We start from the raw sequence: 24619 nt of genomic DNA on the forward strand, positions 1-24619 counted from the left end.
GATGTTTGATTTGTGTGTCCAGGAAATGAGAATTACTCAATGTTTAAACTGTATTACCCTGGTGATTTGGCTCAATGCTTATTGAATAATTAACAATTTAAATACATAAATAAAAACTATAAACAAATCATTCAATTAAATTACAACAACAAACTTGAACAGGGAATGTAAAACGTATTGATGCATTTCTCCAATGTTACACCAGATGGAGCTCCTTTACAGTGTACTAATCCTCATTTAAAGTTTGTGTCAGAAGTTGTTTCTCTGGTGAGGTTTAGCATCTTTCCGCTGGTTACCTGCATCTTATAGAATTGACTTTAAAATTATTTTTATAACTTTTGAGTCCCTGTTTGGCATCTCCTAATATTGCAGAGCTGCCCAAACGCAGACCATCGGACAAAACTCTTTTATAAAGTCCAAAATCGCGCCTCACTGTGCTTTCACTGACAGAGCCCCCACACTATCGAATGCCCTGCCCCATTTTAAATCACTTCTTAAAACACGTTTATATAAAGCTGCTTTTAACACCTGATTCAGATGATTTTAACTTTGTTTTATCAGTCCAGATTTTTACTTATTTTATTTCCCTGTGTTACACTGTCTGCTGTTTATATTTATATTTGTGATTATCACTGCAATTACTTGCTTTTTGTGATTTTTGTTGATATGTTGCATGTAAAGTACTATATAAACAACATTAATTTGTATTATTATTATTATTATTATTATTATTATTATTATTATTATTATCCTTATTATTATTGGTTGATTATATTTATCAATAGAAGTTTTACTACAGCCAGAGCCTATAGTACATTTATGTTGGGCTACAGGCCAAACAAATCTTATTCATGAAAGTGGTCCACACTCAGCTAATGTAGCTGAGAATATTCATTGTGAGACGGAGTCAAACCTGACAGGAAAGGTCACTAAAGGTGGAAATAGACACTTCTTGTTTAGTTCTGTGGCAAATTTTAGCAATTTAGTCGAGTAGTAGTCCAACTGCTGCCCCTAAATTTACATAGGTCATATTAAAGTTTAAACAGCTGGAACGGTGACTTCAGGTAAAGTTTTTAAAACCTCACCACGTCCTGAGTTGAGTCCAGACAAATACCTGCATTCTCATTTGACCAGTCGAGTAAGAGTTTCATTTAGAGAAGCAATAATTATATGTTTATTTAAAAGTACTGTTAAATTTCTTTTATAGTGTCCACTCAGTGAATGGTGAAAGTAGCCTTGGCAAATTGAAAGAAAACTTTCCCCTCAGCCTGCTGTCACCGTAACGTGAGAAGTTTTCCAAACAGCTTTTTCAAAAAGCGCGTATGAAAGGGAGTGTATTTTCCCGTCTCTCTTTCAGGTTATTAAAAAACTTCCGTGCGTCAAAGGATTGACTTTGGCTTTGACAAAAAAGTCACAATAAAGAAGGCAGCTTTGACATGTTGTGCCGTGTTTCCGGTGGTTTACAGTTTAATTAAAACTTCATTCAGTGATGGGTCTGCGTTCGAGGACCCAACCTTGAGGAACTCTCGGTTTTGGTAAAATGAATAAAGTATTTTTATGTCTATTCGTTTCTTTTTTCCAAGACTTTGCAGGTATCTACGTCACAACACTCACATCCTCATTCAGGCTTCACTACATGCAGCCCACTGATAAATATGTTCTCATATACTGTATATAATACAGTTTTAATCTTCCTCACGTCAACGCAGTAGGTCTCATACTGAGATATGCAATGGCATTTCATGACATTTGACACGTGCACACTCACTGCTGTTTCCCATAAAGTCACAAATAAGCTTCTGTTTAATTTCCAGAGAAGGACATAAAACCCTCCCATAAACATCTGGCTCATCTCTGTTGCCACTTTTATTTTATTTTCTGCCACCATAGTTTACAGACATTGACGTGGTTGTGTCATTAGCTGTAAAGCATGCAGAGTGTTTGTCAGCATTTTCATGCATATTAAGGAGGGTAATTTGAGGTTGCGACCCAGAAACAAATGGAACATGCCCCTCGGAGCTCTTGGCGGCATTACAGACCTACATCGCCATCAGTCATGCTAAAATGCGTCAGTATTGAACCATCAGCCTCAGTGATCCCTAATTTGCGAGGATTAACCTCTTTTATCCTAATTGGCAGGAGCTGCTGCAGTCGAGAGGCTGCCGTCGATCCCTTAACAAATAGGTTTTACGAGCACGGGTGGTCCGACTGACGTGTTTATGGCTCACAGTGACTCATCTGCTCACATGTTCACAGGACAGCAGCAATGGTGTTTTTTTACCTTATAAGTGTTTGCTTTTTCAGCTCTGGGTGATGATGCTACCATTGCTATTTCTGCTGTATGCTAGAAGTGATATAATCTAATGTTTCTTAATCATCGAATGTGATGGTTATTACTAACACTCTAACACTGCACTGTTTCCTGTCTCTGTGCTATTTGTCGTCACTGACTGACAGTCGCTAACAGCCGTTAAATCTGAATCCACGTCAGTCAAATGTTAGACAATGAGCTGACCTTAAGTCTTGCAGAGTAAGAAAAATGAAACTATAGGTCTGACAGGCTATTGTATATTACATAAGAGGTCACGGCCTATCAGTGATTTCCCACCCAGCGGTAGGCCTACCTGTAGCATAGTCCTTCTGCAGTGACCAGGGTATGTGGAAAGATTATGGATTAGCACATCTAATTAAAGAAACAGTAAATTAGTAACCGGCAAGAATGAAAGGATAAAATGTTAAAATAGGAAGCGTCAGATAATGAATTAAAAAATAATTACGCTGAACAAAAATATAAACGCATCACATTTTCGTGGATGACTGAAACAAGTGAAATGAACGATTCGCTGTTATTGGCTCTAGTGGAGTCAGCATGCCAAGTGCAAGCTGCTTTCTAAAAAGCGACATCTTTTTATTCTAACCAGCCCGAGGCGCACCTTTAGCAAAGTGCTCGCTAACACAGATTTTTGCCTACTTCTGCTCAATGTAGGCTGAAATAGGCTCGCGGTTGGGACAGCCAGCCTATATGCATAAACGGATGAAATGTTGGCTAACTCAAAAGTGATGGATAGCCTAAATGGGGTAAACGGGTAGCTAAAAGTAATGGATACATGGTTGAAGTAGTGAGCTAAGATGGCTGGTTAGCTAAAAGAAATGAAATGGTAATGGCCAAGCTTTTAACATGTTAGATAGCTAAACATTGGTTGAAATTGCTAAATTACTGGATTAGCAGTGGAAACAGTTTATTACAGTTCAAATGCAAATCAAACTGGTGAGTGTTATACATAGTTATAACTGTAACATTCAGTTTAATATCTGTTCAAAAGAACAGTATTTATCCTTAGGGCTGCTGGTCACCTGAGAACAGAAAAAGGATGGGAACCAGCTCTGTGTCCTTAATGTGACAGTGGCGGCAGCGAAAGCCCACCTCAACAACCTTTTTCAGAAGGTCAAATCTCTACTCTGATATTTCAATGTGATGGCAGGACGTCTTTCAGAAACTCTCCACGACTCTGTGAAATTACTCCTAGCTGTGGAAGATTTAATCAAGGTGAGTCACGATGGCACCCACTCATCTATTTAATCTTTGTCTCAATTCACTGCCCATGCCACATGCGGGCGGCCTACACTTTAGCCTTTTCCATTAATTTCAAACTCATCATTCATTGATCTCGCCCGCTGTCATGAGCGAAGCAGTCTCTCTGCGGAGGTCTCCAATATCAAAAATATTAGAATTATTATTACTTTGACAGCTCTTTCTCTGCTTCAGTGGCAGAGGGCGCATATTTATGAACCAGAACAATTAGTTACCAATTTATCAGACAGAAAACAATCAGGCTAATTCAATTTTAGTGGAAGCAAGCTGTAAACACAACTGACATATTATCACTGCATCACTGATATGGCTAAGTTAGCAAATAATTGCTTACCCATCAGCTTTAAAGTCATTTCATTTAGATTGATGAGTTTCCGGTTGAAGGGAACCAATCCAGAAATCCTTAAATCTTGCACTCTTTAGATTCCCATTGTGCGCTTCCATAACTGTGGCAGACATGACGAACAAAGCTTTTACATTCATATCATGTTCCAACTGTGATGTGTTGATTCACAGTCTGGTACGCCAGACCTCAAGGCTATACACAGTAGGTCCCTTATGCTTATTAGGATGTTCAACAATTCATAAACCCAGAGTCTTTGATGTTCCCCGCTGACTGGCTTCACTGAACCAATGCATGAAATCCCAAACCAAAGACAAATCAAATAATAAACTTTACTTACAAGAGTCTGCTTCCTTGACCATCTCTCAACAGCATAATGAATAAGTACAAGTTGGTTTTTTTGCCTAAAAGTGTATTTTTTTCACGTCTCAAGTCTCAATAATATGATTGTTATTGTTCAAAATGTATACAATATATACTTTATGTACTTGTTGATACTATTTGTAGTATGTGTATCTGCTCTCTGTTGTCATCCTTTGTTATACATCTATTGATGTAAACTTTGCTTAGTTTTCATTGGTGCAAAGTTAACCCAGGTCCAGTTGAATTGTGCTGTTTCATTTGCCTGTTCTGATGTTTGCAGTCAATCCCCAATATTAAAGAAAATAACTCCATAAGTCAATTGATTTATTAGTTTTGCTTTCATCCAGGTCCTCTCCCCCTCTCATGTAATTCAGACAACACAGAGATAGCCTGAAATTGACTCCGCTATCAGTCCAACACTAACAGCTCCTTTGAGAGCCCTCTATAACGCTGCTGCACACGGATATTAGAAGAAATCAGATGACAGCAAAGTCAAGGTTATTTTCAGAAGTATGCTCATCCTTACTTTCAGACTCAATCCAGTTGGTAAACCCCTTTTTCTTCCCATAGACGTTCAATGATTTCAGTTGCATCAATTATTGTAATTATAATAAATTAAATTGGGTACATACTGCATAAAGTCTCTGCCACACATCCTGCTGACAAACCAGCTAACACACAATAACGTGTTTTGTATAGTATTTGCCACATGTATTAAAGCTTGTATAAAGTTTAATGTTCAACTTAATTTGGCACTCTCCAACTTAGTGCACATGCCCCCTTTGCCCTTAAATGTGGAGTCATGTGAAAGGTTACTGACCTGTGCTGTGTGCAGCAATTAGGTTTTAGACATCTGCATCAAGAGGTCTGTACAATACACACCACCAGTTCCCAAACCTCATGCGAGAATTCTCCCTGCAAAACCAGCCCAGACCTAAACACAATGCAAAAGTGAGATCAAACATCCTGTCATTGTATAAATGTGTGGAACAATTTCCCAAGCTTGTTTAAACCCTGGTTAAACATGAATCAAAGAGTGTTGCTTTATAACAGTTTCTTTCCAGTGTGCGTTGGCAATGACTGATCACCTTGAGTACTGAATGTAAGTGCATATGTTAGAAGAATGGATTTTTAATACACCGCGCTGTGCATTAATCATGACTGAGTGTACCATACAAATCAAGATGAAAGAGCCGCACGACAACAATGCACCAAGGAACTGAAGGAAAAAATAACGTCTCTTTAAAGCTGCTTTTTTCATCTGGCGACAGAGGAACAAGCCAAAGCAAACTGGAAACATAGGGGCCATAACACTTTAAAATAAATTTGTAAGCAAACAGTGGTCAGCTTAGCATTTAATTTTCACACTGTACACCCGTGACTGAACTCCCAGACATCGAAAGAACTCTACTGTGAAGTATGTGGACAACAACACCATCATCGACTGCATTACAAACGACGATTAGAGTCTATATCAGGAGGAAATCAACAATCTACTGCTCAATGTCAGCAAAACCAAGGAGCTGATTGTTGATTTTAGAAAAAGGGAGACAAAGACACACAGCGCTGTCTACATCAGAAGAGCTGAGGTGGAGCAGGTGAACAATTTTAGTTTCTAAGGATCACCATCAGGGTCATCGTCATACGTCTCCAGCTTGCAGCACAGAAAAGCTCTATTTCTCACAGAAACTTAAGAAAGCCATTGTCCAGAGCCAAAAACTCAGCTTCTCTTTCTCTTTACAGAGGAGCAATAGAAAGCATCCTGACAGAAAACATCACAAACTGGCGTGGTTCATGCACGGACCAGGACAGGAAGGTTCTACAGCGACTTAAAAAAACGCCTAGGACATCACAGGCACCCATCTGTGATATTGGTGAAGTGAAATGTCTGCATAGAGCCCAAAGTGTACTAAACAACAACACCGATTGGGTCTGTTCACCCTGCTGCCATCTGGCAATGTGTTACCGTACCACCAGACTACGGAGAGGTTTCATTCTTTTCAGCTTCTCACAAAAACTGAGCAGAATATCGTTGGGTTGGTTCTTGTGAGTCAGTTCAGGACCATTTTGTTCTTTTGTATGAGCTGGTATTGGCCGGCAGTAGTGGTTGGCATGCTAATGCGTGAAATGTTCAGAAAGTTCAAGGTAACAGAGTTTGTTTTAACATTCTCTGTTATATGCAAATGGAGAGATCAAAGCTGAGTGAGACATTGTCCCCCGAAGTCTTTGTGCAGAAGACAAAGTCAAGCTCAGTCATTCTGTTGTGAATTACAACCAGGAACTAGAGCAAGTCCCGACCACAGAGGTCATGAAATCAATGATGTACGATGACTTATTCCTATGGCTCTGCGTCTGAAAAGTGTAAAAAAAAACCCAACCTCTGATGTTCATCAGCATGACTCCTGGCCACGCATCAGATCTGATCAAATCTGGCAGACGACTTCTCTTTAAATCAGGAGTCAGGTTCTCAGAGCCGGCGTGAGGATGGCAGAGGTAATCAAAGCAGCCTCTTAGCCGTTTGGACAGTTGCTCAATCGCTAGCCTTTCCAAACTTTGCTTTATTTGTCACATGAATATTTAACCAGTGTCATGAATATTGAAAGATGCTCAAAGGCAAGACACCTGTCCCACATTTTAAGAGTCACCGAGAATCTGAAAATAACTTCATCCATCTTCTCTCTTCTCTGCACCCCGCTGCCTGTTTTATTCTGACAGCGAGTACCTAAAACATGTATTTTTAATATACCTGACATGCTGCATAAATACAGACAAAAGAATAATCAAATGCCTGACTTGATGGCAGAATAGACGGCAACAAAGCATATTGTGTATTGATCAGCATATTCCAACACAAGGGCCTCAGGGGTGAATTTATTAACATATGTTTTTATTTCATGCAGCAACCTTCAACCCCAAAAATCCCTCTATTTACAATCATTACAATTCCTATGAATAGTTAATCGTATTATATGCATGCTAATTTCCACTTTGTAGATAGAGCTAATGAAACATTAGACCCAAGAGCAGCTGATCTGAGACAGCAGGCATGGCAGGGTTTGTTTGTTAATCTTCTTACGGCACACAGCGTCCTGCCTCAGCTGAATTTGCTCTTCTTCATGGTGCTGAGCACAGCGAGAGGTCTGCACCGCTCAAAGGCAGTGAGTGAACCAATAAACCAAAGGGACAACACTGGGATTAACTCAAATAGCTGAAGTTTCATTACACCAAAGCAAACTCAGCGGGTCAGTCATACCTGTCAAATATTGTAACTGAAGTGCAGCACTGGGAGGAACTGGAGCGAGAGTAGCTTTGATTTCTGACTGGTGAAAGATTGATTCAGATCCTTTTACCCAGTGGACCGACAAGTACTGTGATCATTAAGTAAAAGTAGAAATACCACAATATTAAATACTCTGTTACAAGTAAAAGTTCTGTGACAATCCATCATATTGTATTAAGTTATTATTTGGTTTAGATGTAAAAATCTGATCTGCGAAGTAGAATACTGTACAGCTGTCAGACAGATGTAGTGGAGTAAACATTACATTCCTCTGAAATGAAGCAGAGTAGAAGTCTAATGTAGCATAAACATGGAAATACTCCAGTATAGTACCTCAGATTTGTGCTCAAGTAAAAGACTATAGTAGAGGTACTGTTTAACTCCACCATTTGCTTCACTTAAAGTAAAATTATTTATTAATACCACAAAAGAAAAAGTCTTCATTCCATGCAAAAGTCTTTAATTTTGCCTAACTGAACTATTAAAGCAGTAAAATGTATTTGACCTGACTTCAGTAGTATGGATATAGACATATTTTACTGGTATGATGTAAAAAGTACATCTGTACTGGATACCCATTTCAGCTGAGTACTCACTAAACCCTGTGTATATAAATGTAAGTGGTGAAGTTGACCTGCAGGTTAAAAATCAAAATTATGTCTCCTTCTGGTCTTATCACCGTTTTTTTTAGATTCAGTTTTAAATTTTGTCTTGTTACAACGCTGTGCGTAGTTTCTGGTTAGGGTTAGACACAAAAAACACTTGGTTAATAACAGGAAAAGATCATATTTTGGATTAGAATACTTGTCTTGGTCGTCACAATCAAAGCTGTAAAGGTCTTGCAAATGTTGAAACACCGACTCAAATGGCGATCACAGGTTTGGAGTTTGGGGCCTTTTTTTCCTGTAACTCGAAAACCATCCCCCCACCTTCGTATATACAGTAGTCAGGTCATAACCATGTGATGTGAATATGATCTGACATGTTATTTAGGAATGTCAATATAGTACGTAGCCTATGACATGTACAAATGTTTGCAGAAACCATATCTGCCAACATTTTATCCTGGTGACTGGGTTGGTATATTTGACCTGTTTTACTGCTGTGAGTACTGAATAAAACAAACCATTGACTGCAGCATAAAACATTTCTAACTTTGACTGAATTGTTTGAGTTGTCTGTTATTCGTCTTTGCAACCAGACACACCAATTTATTTGGGAGTGATAAACAAGTCCAATCCTGTGTTTTAAATGTTATATTCCAGATTAAGACTTTTAATTACTTTTGCAATTATGTGTCAGTGGTGTTTAAATGTTGTTGCCCCGAGTGGCGAATTGGTTTCGCTGACTTTATTGAGCCCTTGAACAAAGTATTTTCTCGGTTTTCAGACACTATTGTCTTTAAGGGCACTGTGACTTGTAGCAGCACACAGTGAAGTGAGAAAAACAGTCATTTACTTGGATAATTCCTTTCTGTGAGTGCTTTAAGGACACTTTCAGCTGTCACAAGCAAATAACTTGATGTTTGGCTTTCCACACATTCACTTCAATTTCTCAGATAAACACGAGCAGGAATGCAAGTTCAGGAGACACTGACTGTGAAATATGAATATTTAAATGAGAAAGACCTGCATGCAGCCTGTTGAACGGTATTTTTCCGGTGACAGGGATTAGAGTATTTGCATGAGTAAGTTGAGTGGGAAGCTTAGGTGAACATCACTGGGAGTGAAAAAAGAAATGAATCAACTCTAGGCCATGCCCTTGTCAAGTAGCAGAGGGCGCTTATGAAAATAAATTTCAATTAGGCAACAGTACGTTGCATGTAGCAGTCAGTAAGGACATTACAACAGCTCGTGGTGCAGACAGTCTTACTAAAGAGATTGTTGGTAGCACTTTATTACATTTACAACCGATGCTAATAAACCTTTACGATTGCTTGATAAATCATTTATAAAGCCTCTTATTCTTTATTAACAGTTAAATAACTATGAACCAAGGTTCAATTAACTGTAAATATACAGCTTATCAATGGTTGTTATCAAGTGTTATTGATTATTGCAACTTGACAGAAGGTGTGAACACGTAAAATAACAACTGAACTTCCACCATCTTATATATTTCTAAATAATTTATTTCATACAGTTTGAGTGGAACAATGTTAAAATTTTATGGCAAGTTATTTCTCCTCACTGTTTACATACACTCTTCAACACAATAATAATGACAATATTAATAATAATAATGATAATAACAATAATAATAATGATAATAATAATAATGTGCAAAAAACCCATTATAAAAAACCTAAAACTAAGAAGAACTAAGGACTAAGAAAACTAAGAAGTGGTCCTGTATGAACACAAATGTGAACTTAAGCTAATAAATACTTGCAGTACATTTGTAGCTTCACAATGGTTTGCATTGCACCAGTATTACACGTATTGCATTAACAACAAACCAGAAAACTCTCAAATTTTAAATATACACAACACAATATCCAGTTCGCAAAAAAAAATCCATATTACAAATACGTCAATACTGAATACTTATACTTACACTATAAGTGCACAGAGTCATTGTTGATTCAATATCACTTTTTAATATTATCTCACTGATACAAAACAACCATGCCAGGTTAACAAAACACTAAAAGATGATATCTAGTAACACCTGTGACTGGATTTGGAAATGCTGTATAGATCGATAGTTTCCTCACCATGTACAACTCTATTTACATTCACTGTTATGAGAGGTACATTGGTATGGTCACACAATTACATTAAACTTTACTGACAACAGAAGACAAGCACCAAACAGTGTGGGGGAACGAGTCTTTCAGGGAATAGTTTGACATTTTTGGGAAGCGAGTTAGATGAGATGACTGATACCACTCTCATAATGTACACTAAACTGGTTAGCTTAGCTTAGCACAAAGAATGGAAATAGATAATCAAATTTCCGAAGGTTAAAAAGATGAATTAAAAAGTTTCTTCAAACACCTTGTATTTCATTTGATAAATCTGTACAAATAACTGAATGTTAAAATGAATGGGGGGTTACGTGCCAGACTGTTTTTTTTGCACGGGGGAGTTTTTTGCTTCCTGAAGTGTCTGGTTGCCTGGAAACCTCACAGTGATGACAAGACTCCACAATTAAGATTTTGTTATATTTGAATGGAGCCATACTAGCTGTTTCCCTCAGCTTCCAGTCTTTATGCTAAGCCAAGCTAAGCTAGCTGGCCGATGGCCTTGTGGTCCTGGTACTCCATGCTAAATACATCTATCAAGTTTTTAGACAAGTTCAACTGATGCCTTCTTCCCGCCACAACATAAAAAACTGACTTTTCGTGGCCCTGATAGTCAGCTAGCTAGCTTGCCATTTCCTAACTGTATGTTGAGTGGTTGTCTGGTGTTAATGGGTTGGGTTTTTCTTGCAGTTGGTTTGTAAAACATACGGACATTGGCGAAGCTGATAAAGCAGGTTGTGAGCTGTAGTTCCCCCAGTAAACACACCAAACTCTCTGGCTGTCGGAGCTGCAGTGTCTCAGGGGCTATGAAGACCCGGCCTGTCTTCTCCGTCTAGCCCAGAGACACTTTGGCTGCGTAGAGTGGATCTGGCGGATAAGTGACCCTGAGAGGAGCAACAGCAGGCTGGGACAGGTCAAAGAGGTCGGTGTGTTTACCAGGGAAACTACAACTCATAAACTACCATATCAGAACCACTATCAAAACAGACATTACCAGAGCTATTCTGTGTGTGAGTTAGCAGTTTGAGCCAAGCATGGAGAATGCAACCAGCAAAAGTAACCAATCAGAAGCTTGCAAGAAAAGCAGTGGGATCCATAATAACACATGTGAGAGTGATATCAATCTTCCTATCTAACATACCACTAGAAAGTGATTTAGTGTACTTCCCAAAATGTAATACTATTCCTTTTGTCACCAACAAAACATTCTGAATGATTGACTGTTTATCATTTCCAAGATCAATATTAGCATGTGTTCTTTATTGCACATGTTGCTCTATGGCGGTCTGACCCCTTAAATGAGCAGAGGGTTGAGATGATGTTTTTTTTCCGGGGTAAAGCTGGACCTTCTGGATGTTCCCGTTTGCATGAACATGCAGGTGACTTTCAGCCTAACCATGTAAGCTGAAAAGAACAATGATAGAATTGTTGTGACAGGGCCAGTCATCCTTGTCACCTTGCTTGGCTTTACATACTGGCTCCCACAGTCTCTGCTGACTTGTCAGGTTCAAACTCCTCCAGTGGAGAAGTTTAAACCTGACAAGTCAACGGAGAATTCAGGAAATGTTTTTGCAAAATGGTGGATTTGTGGGATGGTGGGGTTCAAGCACCCGTTATTCTACCAAAGCATCACAGAGAAAGCTTCTTTGTACATGTCTGAGAACTGTTTAAAAGTCAAGTCTCTTTTATTCAGCTGTTATGCTTAACACTGAGCCACAGACTGCCACATAAACAAGCTTGCACAGGAGAATTTTATGTTCTGGCGAGGCTTTAAATCTCACATGTTGCAATAACGTGAACAAACAACAATTAGAATGATACATTACTGACACTGCAGCCACGATATGATCAGTATGGCACAACAATCCATAGCAATTAATTTTCTTTACACTGTATACTTGTCTGTACAATGTTTAATGACCCATTCTGAGTAAATGTAAACATTCAAGGACTGAATTGCTTGAAGGCATTTCCTCTCCGGAGTTGCTGTGCAGAGCAACAGTCGGCGGAGATTTGATTCAAAGTGTCACTTGAAAATACTGAAACCAGGCACTCGTCAGTGATTGGAGCAAAACTGCCAGAGTGCCTTAAAAAAGAAGAAGATATCAAACCTATCAGTGACTCAGAATGAAAAAGAAGAGTGAAGGCTGTGCCGTTAACAGGGAAGGCAAAGGGCAATCAGTCTCTCACGAGGGTGATAGTGCAGAGAAGGGCATTTGTATACTCCTAACCCATCACTGTGAATCAGCGTCACACTGGTCACTCGGACCAAATCTGTTTGGCATTTATGGAAATATTGTTCTTCTTTTTCTGTCTTCCTACACAGGGAGGAAAACAAAACGCTTGCTCACCGTTTTGTTCTTTTACATTCTTTTCCGTTGCCTAAAATATCACCATTCACATTCAGCAACACCTTCCATATTGCATTTCTTGGTATTTTTATCACACTGTAACAACACAGCTAATGGGATTTCCTTTTAAAAAACAGCTCCCTTTCTTCTGCTGGCTGTGTCTTTGAACCAGCCTTGGTAATTTAGAGCTGCAGGAATCCACTAAGTGATTTTTAATCAGCACGAAATTACATCAGGTGGGACGGTTCACAATTGGATCCCTCACCCAGCCCCATTAATATGTGACATTTCGCGCTGCCCGGTGTCTGAGCACGCAGGGAACTGAATAGCGATTGACCACATGTGACTCACGAAACACAAAAACGTTAATGGTTCTCATTCAAATGTACAAAGCTGTGCTTGTGAAGCGATGTATCTCAGCCACTCAATCCTGCTATGTGTAAAGAGAGCGTGGAGATTAAAAGCAGCTGATTACAGTCACACCGTGTTCTCTCACCACCTACCTCTGTCCATGTCACACTCGAGCAACACATCCCCCCAAAGAGTGCATGTTGCTAATGAAGGAGTGTGTGTTCTTTCATTCAAGAGCTTACATACGCTGTGTCTTTTCTGTTTGGCATGTGAGTGTTTAGCACGTCTGTATCACAGTTTGTCTGAGTCATATGGAGGACAGGTCGTCGTGACAGGAGGATGAACCCCGGCGTGTTTTTGGGCTGCATCGCGTCAACATGGTGATCTGGGTGCTGAAGTTGTTACTGCTGCCAATAGACGGATGTTGGTATTTGGTGTCCGAGCCCATGTATCTCTGCAGGTGCCACCTCCGCCACTTCCTCTTGATCTCTGCTTGGACCTACAATGGATTAGAACAAAAAACTAATTTGCAATTTTCCATGTACATTCATTTTATGCTGTATGTCCCATGTTTTGGGGTTTTCAGTTCAGTTATTTGCCGTTTTATTTTGTAGGTTTCATCCTCATGTGTCATGATTTGTTTTACACTTCCTGTCTTTGTCTGTTTCCCGTCTGTTTTATTGCCTTTATTTGTCTCACCTGTATTTACATTTAAGTCTGTGTGTTACCCTCACTCTTTGTCAGTTCCTATGTTTTAGTCCTCGTGTCTTATCTGCATTTGCTGCCTGTGTTCTTTGTGCCAATCCTGGTTGGTTCTCAAATAGTTTTGCTCTTTGACTTTAGCTTTTTGTTGCCTGTCTTTGTAATTTGGATTTCAGCTTGGTTATTAAAGCTCACTTTTTGTTTTTCTCCCTTCTGTCTTTGTGTTTTTGGGTCCTTGACTTTTGAACAAAGCTAACAGTACACTGTGGAACACCTCATAACATTAACTTAATGGACAATATTGCATGGGAGGTGAGTTGGTGACGGGTTTAACATCATATCACATTGTTTTGAATACAGAGGATTTTGTTCCATATTGCTGGCGCACACGTTGGAGCTATATACCAATTAACAACGGACTATTCCTATAAATGTAATAATGTCTGTAAATGTAATAAAATTTGCACTTAACTTGATTGAAAATGTAGTTAAACCGCAAAATGTAATAATTTTACCAATTATATTCTAAAATGTCCTGACTCATATTTTAATAACATTTTACCAGTAATGTAAAACCTTATTACATTTAAAACTAGAGAGTCTGTGATTGGATCCCCCCCATCATAGTGTGACAATGTGAGCCATATTCATATAATACAGCCATACTGAAGTAAAAGACGGAGAAGTGATGCATCGTACATTAAGGAGAAGAAAAGCTAGGCGGTTGGCATGGCCACCAACACTAAAGCTGAAGAGCTAGAAGATGGAGGAAAAACATTAAAGGCATCTCTACAAAAGGTGTTTCTAATACAATGAGGGTGGACAAAATAACAGAAACATCTCTTTGTATAATGCACCTGATTACCTGGCTATTGATTGTATTGTGCTGTGTATCACTGTAAAGGTAGGTACAGTGCGGCATGGTGGGTAATGAGTAAGTCCTTGAGCTCTTTGTCTCCCTGCAAATGACTGTCTCCTGTTATTTTCATGCCTTTTGTTTGACTTTGTACAGTATTTGAAAATAACTGTAGTTTCTCCCGTTTGTCGATACTACATTTCATGTGTTTTGCCGTGACTCCACATGCCACTATGTGTAAAAACAGGATTCCAGGGGCGCATGTAATTCCTGAGGCTGCAGTCAAGGCTTTACACTTCACAAAGGACACCTGAAAATTGCACCAGATTAAAATTCAGGTGGCGTATTGTCAAGCCTTGCCATCCAGCCCATCACTGTGATTCAATCTGGTCCAGCCCCTGGAACATAACTAATGTGCCCACAGACAGCCTCTGCAGACATCACTGAGTAACTCGCTGCCAACAAGGCTGTGCTTTTTACTGGCACAGCGCAGAAAATGTGCCGTGAGGAGGTCCAAGGGAGGAGGTGTGGCTGGGGCGACCTACGCTGGTGACTCATCCTCATTTTCAGAGCTACGTGTGTGAATGTCAATGTTGCAGTGAAGTCACAGAAACGTTATAGATAGACTTCATTGTCTATGAATAACCACATCACTGAGGGTTATCTCTGCCTGGATATCTTGAGGTGTAAACAGTGCGTCTGGTGTTTACATCACCGTGGAGGGGTACCTACCTCTCCATTGAGGAAGCAGTAAAGGACTGCGACCACAAATCCCTAAATGGAAAGAAAAACACAGATAAGAGAGCAGTAACAGTGTTAAAAATGTGTTCAATCACGAACCATGTAAATGGATTACATTGCTAAAAGAATGTGGGATGGTTGGTTTATAGTAATGATGATAAAAAGATATGAGAAGAACGATGGGAGGAATGTGTTGGGAAGGTTTCCCTGGTTTCCAAGTGGCCTGTAATGGAGCTGTACTCTCTCACTGCATTCTCCATTATTCCTCATTATGTGGTGAACTGAAATAACTCCAGGGTTAAAAGTGGTAACACTGCCAATGGATCTGCCAGCACAAAAGTGCCTGGAGACCTGCCAGGCAAGCCTTTTCTTCAATAGAAAACACTCGCGAGTCAGAGCTGACAGGAAGCCAAATGATTACTCTGGAGCCTGAATTTTAAAAAATCGAGGAAAATGTGTTCTTAAAGGGTAAATCCACCGATGTTACAGTGTGTTTACAGGTCCTGGGGAGTTTTGTGGCTCCAGAGGAAGCTGCATTTAATCTGATAAATTGCCTCCAGTGATGTCACTCATTGGCTAAGCTGTAAACACACTTTAATGTGTACCCTTTGAGATGGCTGAACTTCTGGGACACCATTTCCATGCAAATTCTTCAATGCAGAATTCGTAAAATCCGAATTCCTCCTAAAAAGCTGACATCGTACCTGAAATGATCCCAGAATCAAGTCAAAAACAAGCCGCAGTTCAGTCTTCACCTGCTCTGGGATGAATGCAAAAACAATAAAATTGATCCCGAACAGCGGAATCAAAAGCAGCGTCGATTTCGCCAGTCTCCTGAAACGACAAAGCAGAAATGGATTCACGGTGAGACCAATTTCCAATCTGTCTCCATATATGCCAATAATGAAATGCAACTGCGGAGCACTTTGTTATTTTACATTTCGGCTCTGAGGGCCAGAGATGGAAAAAAACACCATTAAACGCGTCAGTGGGAAAATGTCTCACGCATTACGGCTGGCTTATGAGATGCTCTCCATCACAGGGAAAAAACGCTCACACAGAGCTCTATATCTCTGTGTAAAGCAGCTGCCAGGGGGAGGCTACTGTGCTGAGTGCCATGAGTTTCTTTTCTGAAGTTCGGAAAGGATTGGTCATCCCTGCATTGCTATGAGCGAGGAAGTTTAAATTGCTCTGAGGAAGTTAAAGGGAGCCACAGAAAAAAAATTAGATTTACAGCACCACAAAATCCCTCTGCTTTCTGTGTTTATTTGAGATTATCTGCTCTCTCAGAACCTAATTCAGCCCACGACAGAAAAACTACTTAAATGGTGAAGAGTTTTCCCAACAATCTTATGAGGATAGATAATATTTATCTTAATCTTATCTGAATCGACGAACGATAGAAATGTTTAAAATCATACTCACGAATACTGGTTGGACTCATTTCTTCCAATATCTGGGCAGTTGATTTTCTGGCGAAGTATTCGTATGATGCAGATGAATAGAATAAAGTTCATCTGTGGAGAATAACAGGACAGTATAAGGCCGGAAACATTTCCAGATGGAAAAAGCTCGCTCTGTTCTCAGAATGAAACTCTCCACATAACAGAAGCTTGCTGCTGAATTTCATCTCGCTCTGGCTGGATTGTGACGCTGCCCTGTGGGAAAATGAGCATTTCCTAAATTGTTAATTTGTGTTGGACCTCTGAACCCGAGAACACAACGCAAACATCACTCAGCTGCTGCAGAGAGGAAGAGACAGAGGGATCTGACGGGCCAGGCTGCTGATCCTGATCCTAATGTGAATGAACACAACTAAACATGCTGTGCCAAGACCTGCTGCCAAGCAAAGGCTGACAATTCAAGACATCAGCAGATCTGACGAGGAGGGGGATGTTATCTCTGTCTATTCTGTGCATCCCAGAATGTCTTTTTAAAAGTCTGCTGTTTGCTGTAAATTTTAAAAGGCAATTTCCTAAAATAGTAGTAGTACTAAAATAGAGAAATTAAGTAATCCCCTAGGGATATCTTTACTGATGTACAGCAAATCATTGGAAAAAATGGCGGCCAGACGTCACTGTTTTCCGGGTTAACTGTACGTTATATGGACTAAACCAAAACTGAGTACATATAGGATTATACAATTTAAATATGGTACTGAGAATAATGTTGTATAAATAACGAAAAGGCATAGATCCTTATGTGCCCAGCTGAGATCTGGTATTTTACCACTGATGGTTGAAACTGGCTGGTATGTCAGTCTGACAGAAGAAATGCAGATTTGTTCTGCGTACTGTTTGGCTGATATAAAGAAAATCAACTTGTTTTGTTTTCAACTATGCAGAACTTTGTTTAGTAACATAAAAACAGATTTGATGGGATTTGGACTGCTTTTGTAAATATGGATGATGCACAAAGATTAAGTAGGACGTAGAAAAACGGCCTCCACACTCCCTGTAATTAGTGGCAAATTACATCGTCCTCGGGGCAAGATTCAGTTCCAGTAGCCTATTATTAGTCATCTTCATTCTCACCACTTAACATTCTCCACTGCAGCTTTTCTGCTTGTTGAACTCATCTCTCCCCTGCTTTTCACACCTCTCTGAAAGTGTCTTCACTTCTCTCTCTCACACACACACACACACACACACTACAGATACATATCACTTTCTTTTTCTGACTTGGTAAGTGATTGAATCTACGATCTATGTGTGGACTGAGGTGAAAGTATCACACCTTCGCTTTTTCTTTTTATTTGACTTCCTCTGCCTGTTCGCTCTGTTGCTGTGAGTTATGAGAAGATTGATATCACTTTTATTTCAGTACAGTAAATATGAAGCAACAGCCAGCAGCCGGTTAGCTCGGCGTAGCACAAAGACTGGAAACAGGGGCGTGCAGCTCAACCTGGTTCTGTGCCAAAGTGCAAAAAACAATAATCTAACACTTCACAGTAAGGGGGGTTCATTGATTAACATTAGTTAATGCAGGTAGGTAGGTACAGTATCTTACCAAAAACGATGCCAGTCGAGAAAAAGAATCAATAGAGACGTCTGTGAAAGTTTCTAATGTGAGATGAGAGTTTTGAGGTCGTGCCGTCCTCTCAGTTGTACACTAAAGAGAATGTGGAGTTTAAAAGCCTTCACATGGAGAACTCTGACAGATACGTCTGAGGTGCTCTGATGATTACTGACGAAGACGTGTTCTCTCCTACTGGCAGTTAGATTTGCTTTCAAAGTCTGACTTGAGAGTGTCGACAGTGCAAGTTGCAAGAATGTCAAAGTGATGGAGTTTGAGTGATCGCGAAATGGTCGAGGGCTTGCAAACTTACCAGGATTGACGCTAAAATGGGAGTTTTAATGATCCACCAGAAGACATCAGTGTTCTCGATTATATCCCAGCACCTGGTAAAGCATGAAACGATATTAACACACAAGATGGTGCAGCGGATTCTGGTTTCCTTGTCCCTGGAAGTTTCTCTTACCCAACATCGTTATAGTAGGCTTTAGCGATGCTCCAAGCTGTGATGAAAACGGTCGGACCTCCTAGGGGCACAAAAAACAAATCATGAATAAAAGCGAAGAGCTCAGACTTCAGCTGAGGTCTAACCCCAGGAGAGCAGAAAAGGAAGACATCATCTCACCCCAGCCAATCAGGATGTAAGCCCAGAAGTACTTTCTCTCTGAGAAGAAAGAGACTGCCAACAATGCGTGAAGATAAAGGCCTTCCACCAGCAGCCAGAAGAAACTGGCCATAATACAGTACTGGAAGAACACAATCACCACTTTGCAGCCAACCTGGAGATGGACACAGGACACAGTCATGAATGATCTTCTAAGTGGAGAGACAGAGAGCAGGAACAAGATTACACTGCAGATATTAAAGTGCAATTTCATACCCTAGAGTGGCAGAACTGACTTTAAAAAAATGGAAGAATGTACTTATTGAGTTTCTTTGGGCGCAGGCTGCCTGTATCCAAACTTTAAAATGCCACAATGACATTTTGCACGCAAATAAATAATCACATCTCTGTATGATTGTCTCAAACTGAGAGCCGCGAACGTAAGCTGATGTGCCTCTGAGCATTTCAGGTTAATTAAACTAAATCCACCTCTGGGCCTTCAGTGAATTATAAATGAAGCTGATAATAAGGTGATAAAAAAAGTTGTTCTGCATTGCAAAAGAATTCATTTTATAGGCTCATATTAACATCTTTACTGCCTCAAATATGTCTAATAATGGAGATTTTGACTCGGTGCATATTAAATGAAGCAGAATAATGAACGTGACTTCAGTAAGTTTAAGCAGGTTTATACCTAACAGCTATATTATTGTCGAATAAAACATTTATTATTGATGTTCTATAGGTCAGTTATAACCATTAATAATAATAACTTCTGGGCCCTGTGTACTATCTTTTCGCTGTAGCCAGAACCAAAATTCACTTATCACAGTAAGAAAGCAGAAAGTAAAAAACATTTTATCAAACACTTCCACTTTAAGAGTGACATAACTCATTATCACTTTATTAACATTCACAACTGCAAACCTGACGATTAATACCTTTAATTAATCACTTAATACTATTCATAACAATGACAATGGCCGCAGATAAATATATTTCAATGCAGTGTTTAAAGCTGTTATTATGTATTGAAGATTGAAAAAAAAATCATTTTTCATATGTGTTCTCTCAATTTTAAACATGTGTGTGCGCTGTTTTTAAAAATTTTTGTATTGTGTCTGTCATACCCTAAGAAACTTCCTCAAAATTTACAATTGTAACGGAGAGTTTTGATTAGCTTTTTGGGCGTTGGGTGATTAACTAATAGAACATGGGCGGGAAAACAAACAAAGGGAGGAAATGAAAAGCAAAGGATGACACATGAAGGCAGACCTTCAATATATATACTGTATATATATATATATGAGCCACCCTAGTAATACAGAAAAGTTGGCAACATATAACTCCATCTATCCAGCCCAATAGATGACACAAAGCTAAAGTGCACAAATGTTCCCGCACATATTTCAGCAAACAGGAGGACAAGAGAGGAACAACCACACAGGGTGAAATAATCAGCTCTGTTCTGGTTCAACAACAGCACAACAGCTCCATGAGGACGGGTGAATTCTTTCAAAATTCAGCCTGCTGCTATTCAACGCGTTACACAAGTATAAAAGGTTCATTTCCCCTAATGGTGTGGGCAGGCTGAGCTGATGTGTGAGGCATGTCGCTTTTTTCACAACCTCTTCAATTCACTGCAACCACTCTCGTTCTGTAGAGTCCGGGGCTGACTCCATGAACCACATACAAGCTTGTTTTGGGATGAGCGTCCCAGAGATGCAACAGGGAGGGCATCACACAGATGAGAAAAATCAATAGTGTACCCACTTTAAAAATAACCCTGTGAGAGTGAATGCGATGAGCACTTTAGCAGATGTAGCAGATGTGAGACATGGGAAGAATCGGGAGGAGGGTGAAAAGGACAGAGTGTGATGAGGAATGGGCTGATGCACATTATGGATGGAGACAATCGGGCAGTCGGGGCTGAGGGGTAAACAGTAATGTAATAAAGAAACAAAATATGAGTGGATATGAATAAGGCACGGACATTTGTTTTCTGACAGGCTGAGTTCAACCCACAGACAGAGACAAGGACAATGCTGAGAATGATGAATGAGTCACGAGGAGGGAAATGTCGCATGAAAAATGAGCAGTGTGTAAAGCCCGAGCCCCTGCAGAGGAGTCAAAGTCTTCAGGGATACAGTACATGAACATTATGAAGACTGAAGACGTCAAACTGCTTCTCATTCATAGTTTAGTACGCTGATACTTCACTCGTGTTTCTGGAAGTTCAAACCCAGAACCTCAGATTTTAGGGAAGAGAAAGATCTTCACTGTTTTTATGCGTAAACAAACTTAGTAAACAAACTTTTTTCATTTTAATGGTTTTACTTTGTTTAATATGTGGCGGACCCTGCCACCTTTCTAGCTTCAAACAGTGTTCTGGGGACCTTACTTTCCTCTGAGAACAGCTTGTTTAGTCAGTGATGGAAAACATTTCTGAGTTTGAATTATTACCTCATTAATATTGTAAATATTAAAAGCCTGAGTTTAAACTTCTTCTCCAGAACTACACTGTGCCCCTTTAACTTCACGTACAAGCGTGAAGGAAAGTCTTTCTTCAGAAGCAAACAGGAGAGAGGTTGTGTTGATTTCCACTTTATCTGTCCACGGCTGATTAAAGTTGCTGCCTGGGTTTAACTGGTGTCATGAGGAGCTAAGGTCTGAGGACAGAATTGCTGCTTTAAGTTAAATTCTGGATATTTCTACCGCTGATGTTACGAAATCGTCTTTTGGCACCAGCCCTGCCTCTCAGAAATGTCCGGGGAGTTTGCTTGTTGATTCAAACACACCTGGACTACTAGTGGAAATGTACACAGCACTGATATATTTACTTTCCTGTGTTTGCTTTCTGGGATACACTTCTCGTTAAACTGACATAAAGCTGACAGGAATTCGGTAGCATATATAAACTGATCCCAGTTTGGCACGTTGACAGGAAGGAAATGCACCGCAATGGGCCGGAGCAGCCCTAATGCATGCAAATCAGTACACATTATTTGCTGGCGCTCCGTTTTAAAAAGCCTGCCATCAGCGGCGCATTGGATGAACATTGTGACAAACACAGGTAGCTTAAATAATGCATTAGTTGTAAGCCTCCCTACAGCGATTATGTCCTGAATTAATCTAATGGGTCACTACAGCAAGCATCCAACTGTAGAGCGAGGAGCATGCAGAACACCTACACACAGACAGCGACTGTCGCTGAGCCAACAGGAAGTAATGTCAGGGTCTCGATGAGCCGGAGCTCCAAACCTGTCTCTGTAATGTCTTTTTCAGCAGCTGGCTCCTGTCAACCCAGTAGCTCCATTAACACAACGGAGGCGGCCAGAGATCTCACTAATAAAACACACTCTGAGGCTCCGCGTGTCGTGTGGCCACATCCTGTTACATAAACCACATGTAGCAGGCCTAACTGTGGCCTCAGGGGCCTCTGGTCTGCGGTTCAGCGGTATGTGGTGGGGTGGCGGCGGCGGTGGTGGTGGCGGTGTCGAGAGCAGACTGGGAAACATCCAAACATTGTGGTTTGATATAAATCCAAGTACGGCTTGTAAGCCTGACATAGTTTAAGGACAGCGCAGATCTGTGGGCTTAACATTATCTTAGTCTTGTTTTATATGAGTTTTATTCCGATTTATATTATTTCTGATGAACAATTACGTTTTTTTTTGTTTTTTTTAATATATATATATATTTTGCTGCTTGAGGGGTATGACGGTTAACAAATGATCCAAAAAGTAAATCTTTCTGTTTCTAATCTCCCTGCAAGGAATACTTTTTTATCTTTTTACACGTGAAAAATCACAATTTATATGTAATTTTAATATTTTCACATGTGAACTTGGTTTTAACACCTGAAAAGAAGATAATGCCACATGTGAACCGGACATTTTTTACAAATAGCTGGCCTTTTTCACACATGATTCAAAGTTTCCACATTTTCTCACGTGAAGTACACACAATACATTCATATGTGACTGACTTTTGTCACATGTGGATTAGAACCTCCACCATCCTGAAAGGTCCGAAACATTTTTTTGGGTTCTGCTCTTAAAGAAACGGTGTGACATTCTGTGAAATGACTTCCTAAAGTCGCTGCACATAACCCTCCGTAAAACCCCGACTTGACATTTTTACACCACATTTTGGATTAAATCAACAGAACCCGAGGTATATTTGATGACCCATTTCAGCATTTCTTTACTTCTATTCATTATCCGTATGAGAGAACGATGCCGACCGTGACTGATTAACTAATGTACAATCTGCCCTCGCTCTGCACATCCCGTCTACTGACATTCACACATGCTCTGCAGAGAACCAGAGAGAGAAAGATGTTCTCTGGTGTTGCGTCCCTCCTGTAAACGCACTGATTGTGATGCGACCTCTCCTATTTAATGCAGCCCTTCTTATGCTGTTCTTTCGTACGAGCTTGCAAGCGCACCTGGCGGGTTGTCTTGTAAGTCGGCGGACGTTGGTATTGATCGCCTGGATAATTAACAAGTATCCTAAACACGAGGTGTGCTTTGTTTTCCCTCTCTGATGAGGCAGCAGATAACTTTGCTGGTAGAGAGAAAACAGCAAGGAGAGAGAAGGGAGGGGAACACTCCCCTGTAACTCCTCTTAAAACCACAACTTGTTGATTTTACACTGTGAAGTCTTCTGCGGGATTAAACGAATGAAAGGGGCGCCGTCAAAAGGCCTCAAGATCAGGTAGTAAATTGGGACGGTCAGTCAATATTTCACTTAAGTACTGCATACTCCTAAATAAAATTGAAGCACAGTAAGCTTCTAACTTTCGATGCCCTGGGGCAGTTAAACCGTTGGCAATCCAGTCTAGCTGTTTACCCTCAAAAGTCCAGTGTTACTAATAAAAATCCATAAAAATATCAACTAATGCAACAGATAAAACAGAATCACCATCATGCAGTTACTCAACTCATCGCTCTTGACGTTTGAAGGTCATATGTACTAAAAACCTTGATCAAATGATACCGATCTTTACCCTGACTTGATTTTTGTCTTTGTTATAATAAAAGTGACCTTTCGACAGAACCACTGAGGCTCCCTCTGTGTCTCCCGTCAAGCCTCAGCACTACAGAAATCCATCTTTTCGTCCCCATCTGAGCCGTGCAGACCTCTCATTAGGTGGTCCAACTTGGATAATCAGCTTTCCAGCTCTGCGCCACGTCTGCACACCCTGAGTGTCATGTGCGCCTGCTGAGCTTCTTCGAGAGTTTGACTTCTTCGGGGGTTCAAAGACACCAGAAATCCCCGAGAGCTTCATCTGAAAACACCCACGGCAAAACAGCAGTGTCTTTGACAAACAACTCACAGAGCCTGAGGAGCAGTTGTCCACCTCCCCGACCTCGTAGAGGACAACATCCTTGATGAACACAGCGATGGCCTTCAGGATAAATGACACAAACAGATGCATGTGGATGTAGTTCCTCGTGCAGTGGAGCTTCCTAGGCGACAAAGAGGCGAGACACACACACACACAATTCAATAAAGAGGGCCTTCACACTAATTATCCAATGTCCTTGGAGTTAATAGCTTAAAATGACAGCAAATAACAGACTGACTAAACTCATAATTAAGCTCATTAGTTCCTTTTATCACTCCGTGGGAGGATCTGCTTTAGAGCACTACGAAAGCGTTTGATGGTC

General features: G+C 40.2%; 1 protein-coding gene across 1 annotated transcript in view; it reads right to left on the reverse strand.

Moving 5' to 3' along the window:
• Positions 1–9734: 9734 nt before the first annotated feature.
• vipr1b (vasoactive intestinal peptide receptor 1b) overlaps positions 9735–24619 on the reverse strand; it is a 46023-nt gene continuing 31138 nt past the window's right edge. The window contains exons 6-13 of the mRNA XM_084341018.1: positions 24286–24418; positions 18966–19119; positions 18807–18867; positions 18654–18726; positions 16751–16842; positions 16030–16159; positions 15317–15358; positions 9735–13525 (exon numbers count right to left, since the gene is read on the reverse strand). Coding sequence (XP_084197144.1) covers positions 13334–13525; positions 15317–15358; positions 16030–16159; positions 16751–16842; positions 18654–18726; positions 18807–18867; positions 18966–19119; positions 24286–24418 — 877 coding nt within the window. The 3' untranslated portion in view covers positions 9735–13333. The remainder of the gene's footprint in view (positions 13526–15316; positions 15359–16029; positions 16160–16750; positions 16843–18653; positions 18727–18806; positions 18868–18965; positions 19120–24285; positions 24419–24619) is intronic.

This window comes from Pagrus pagrus, assembly GCF_965226575.1.
Source record: "Pagrus pagrus genome assembly, chromosome: 20".
Lineage (NCBI taxonomy): Eukaryota > Metazoa > Chordata > Actinopteri > Spariformes > Sparidae > Pagrus > Pagrus pagrus.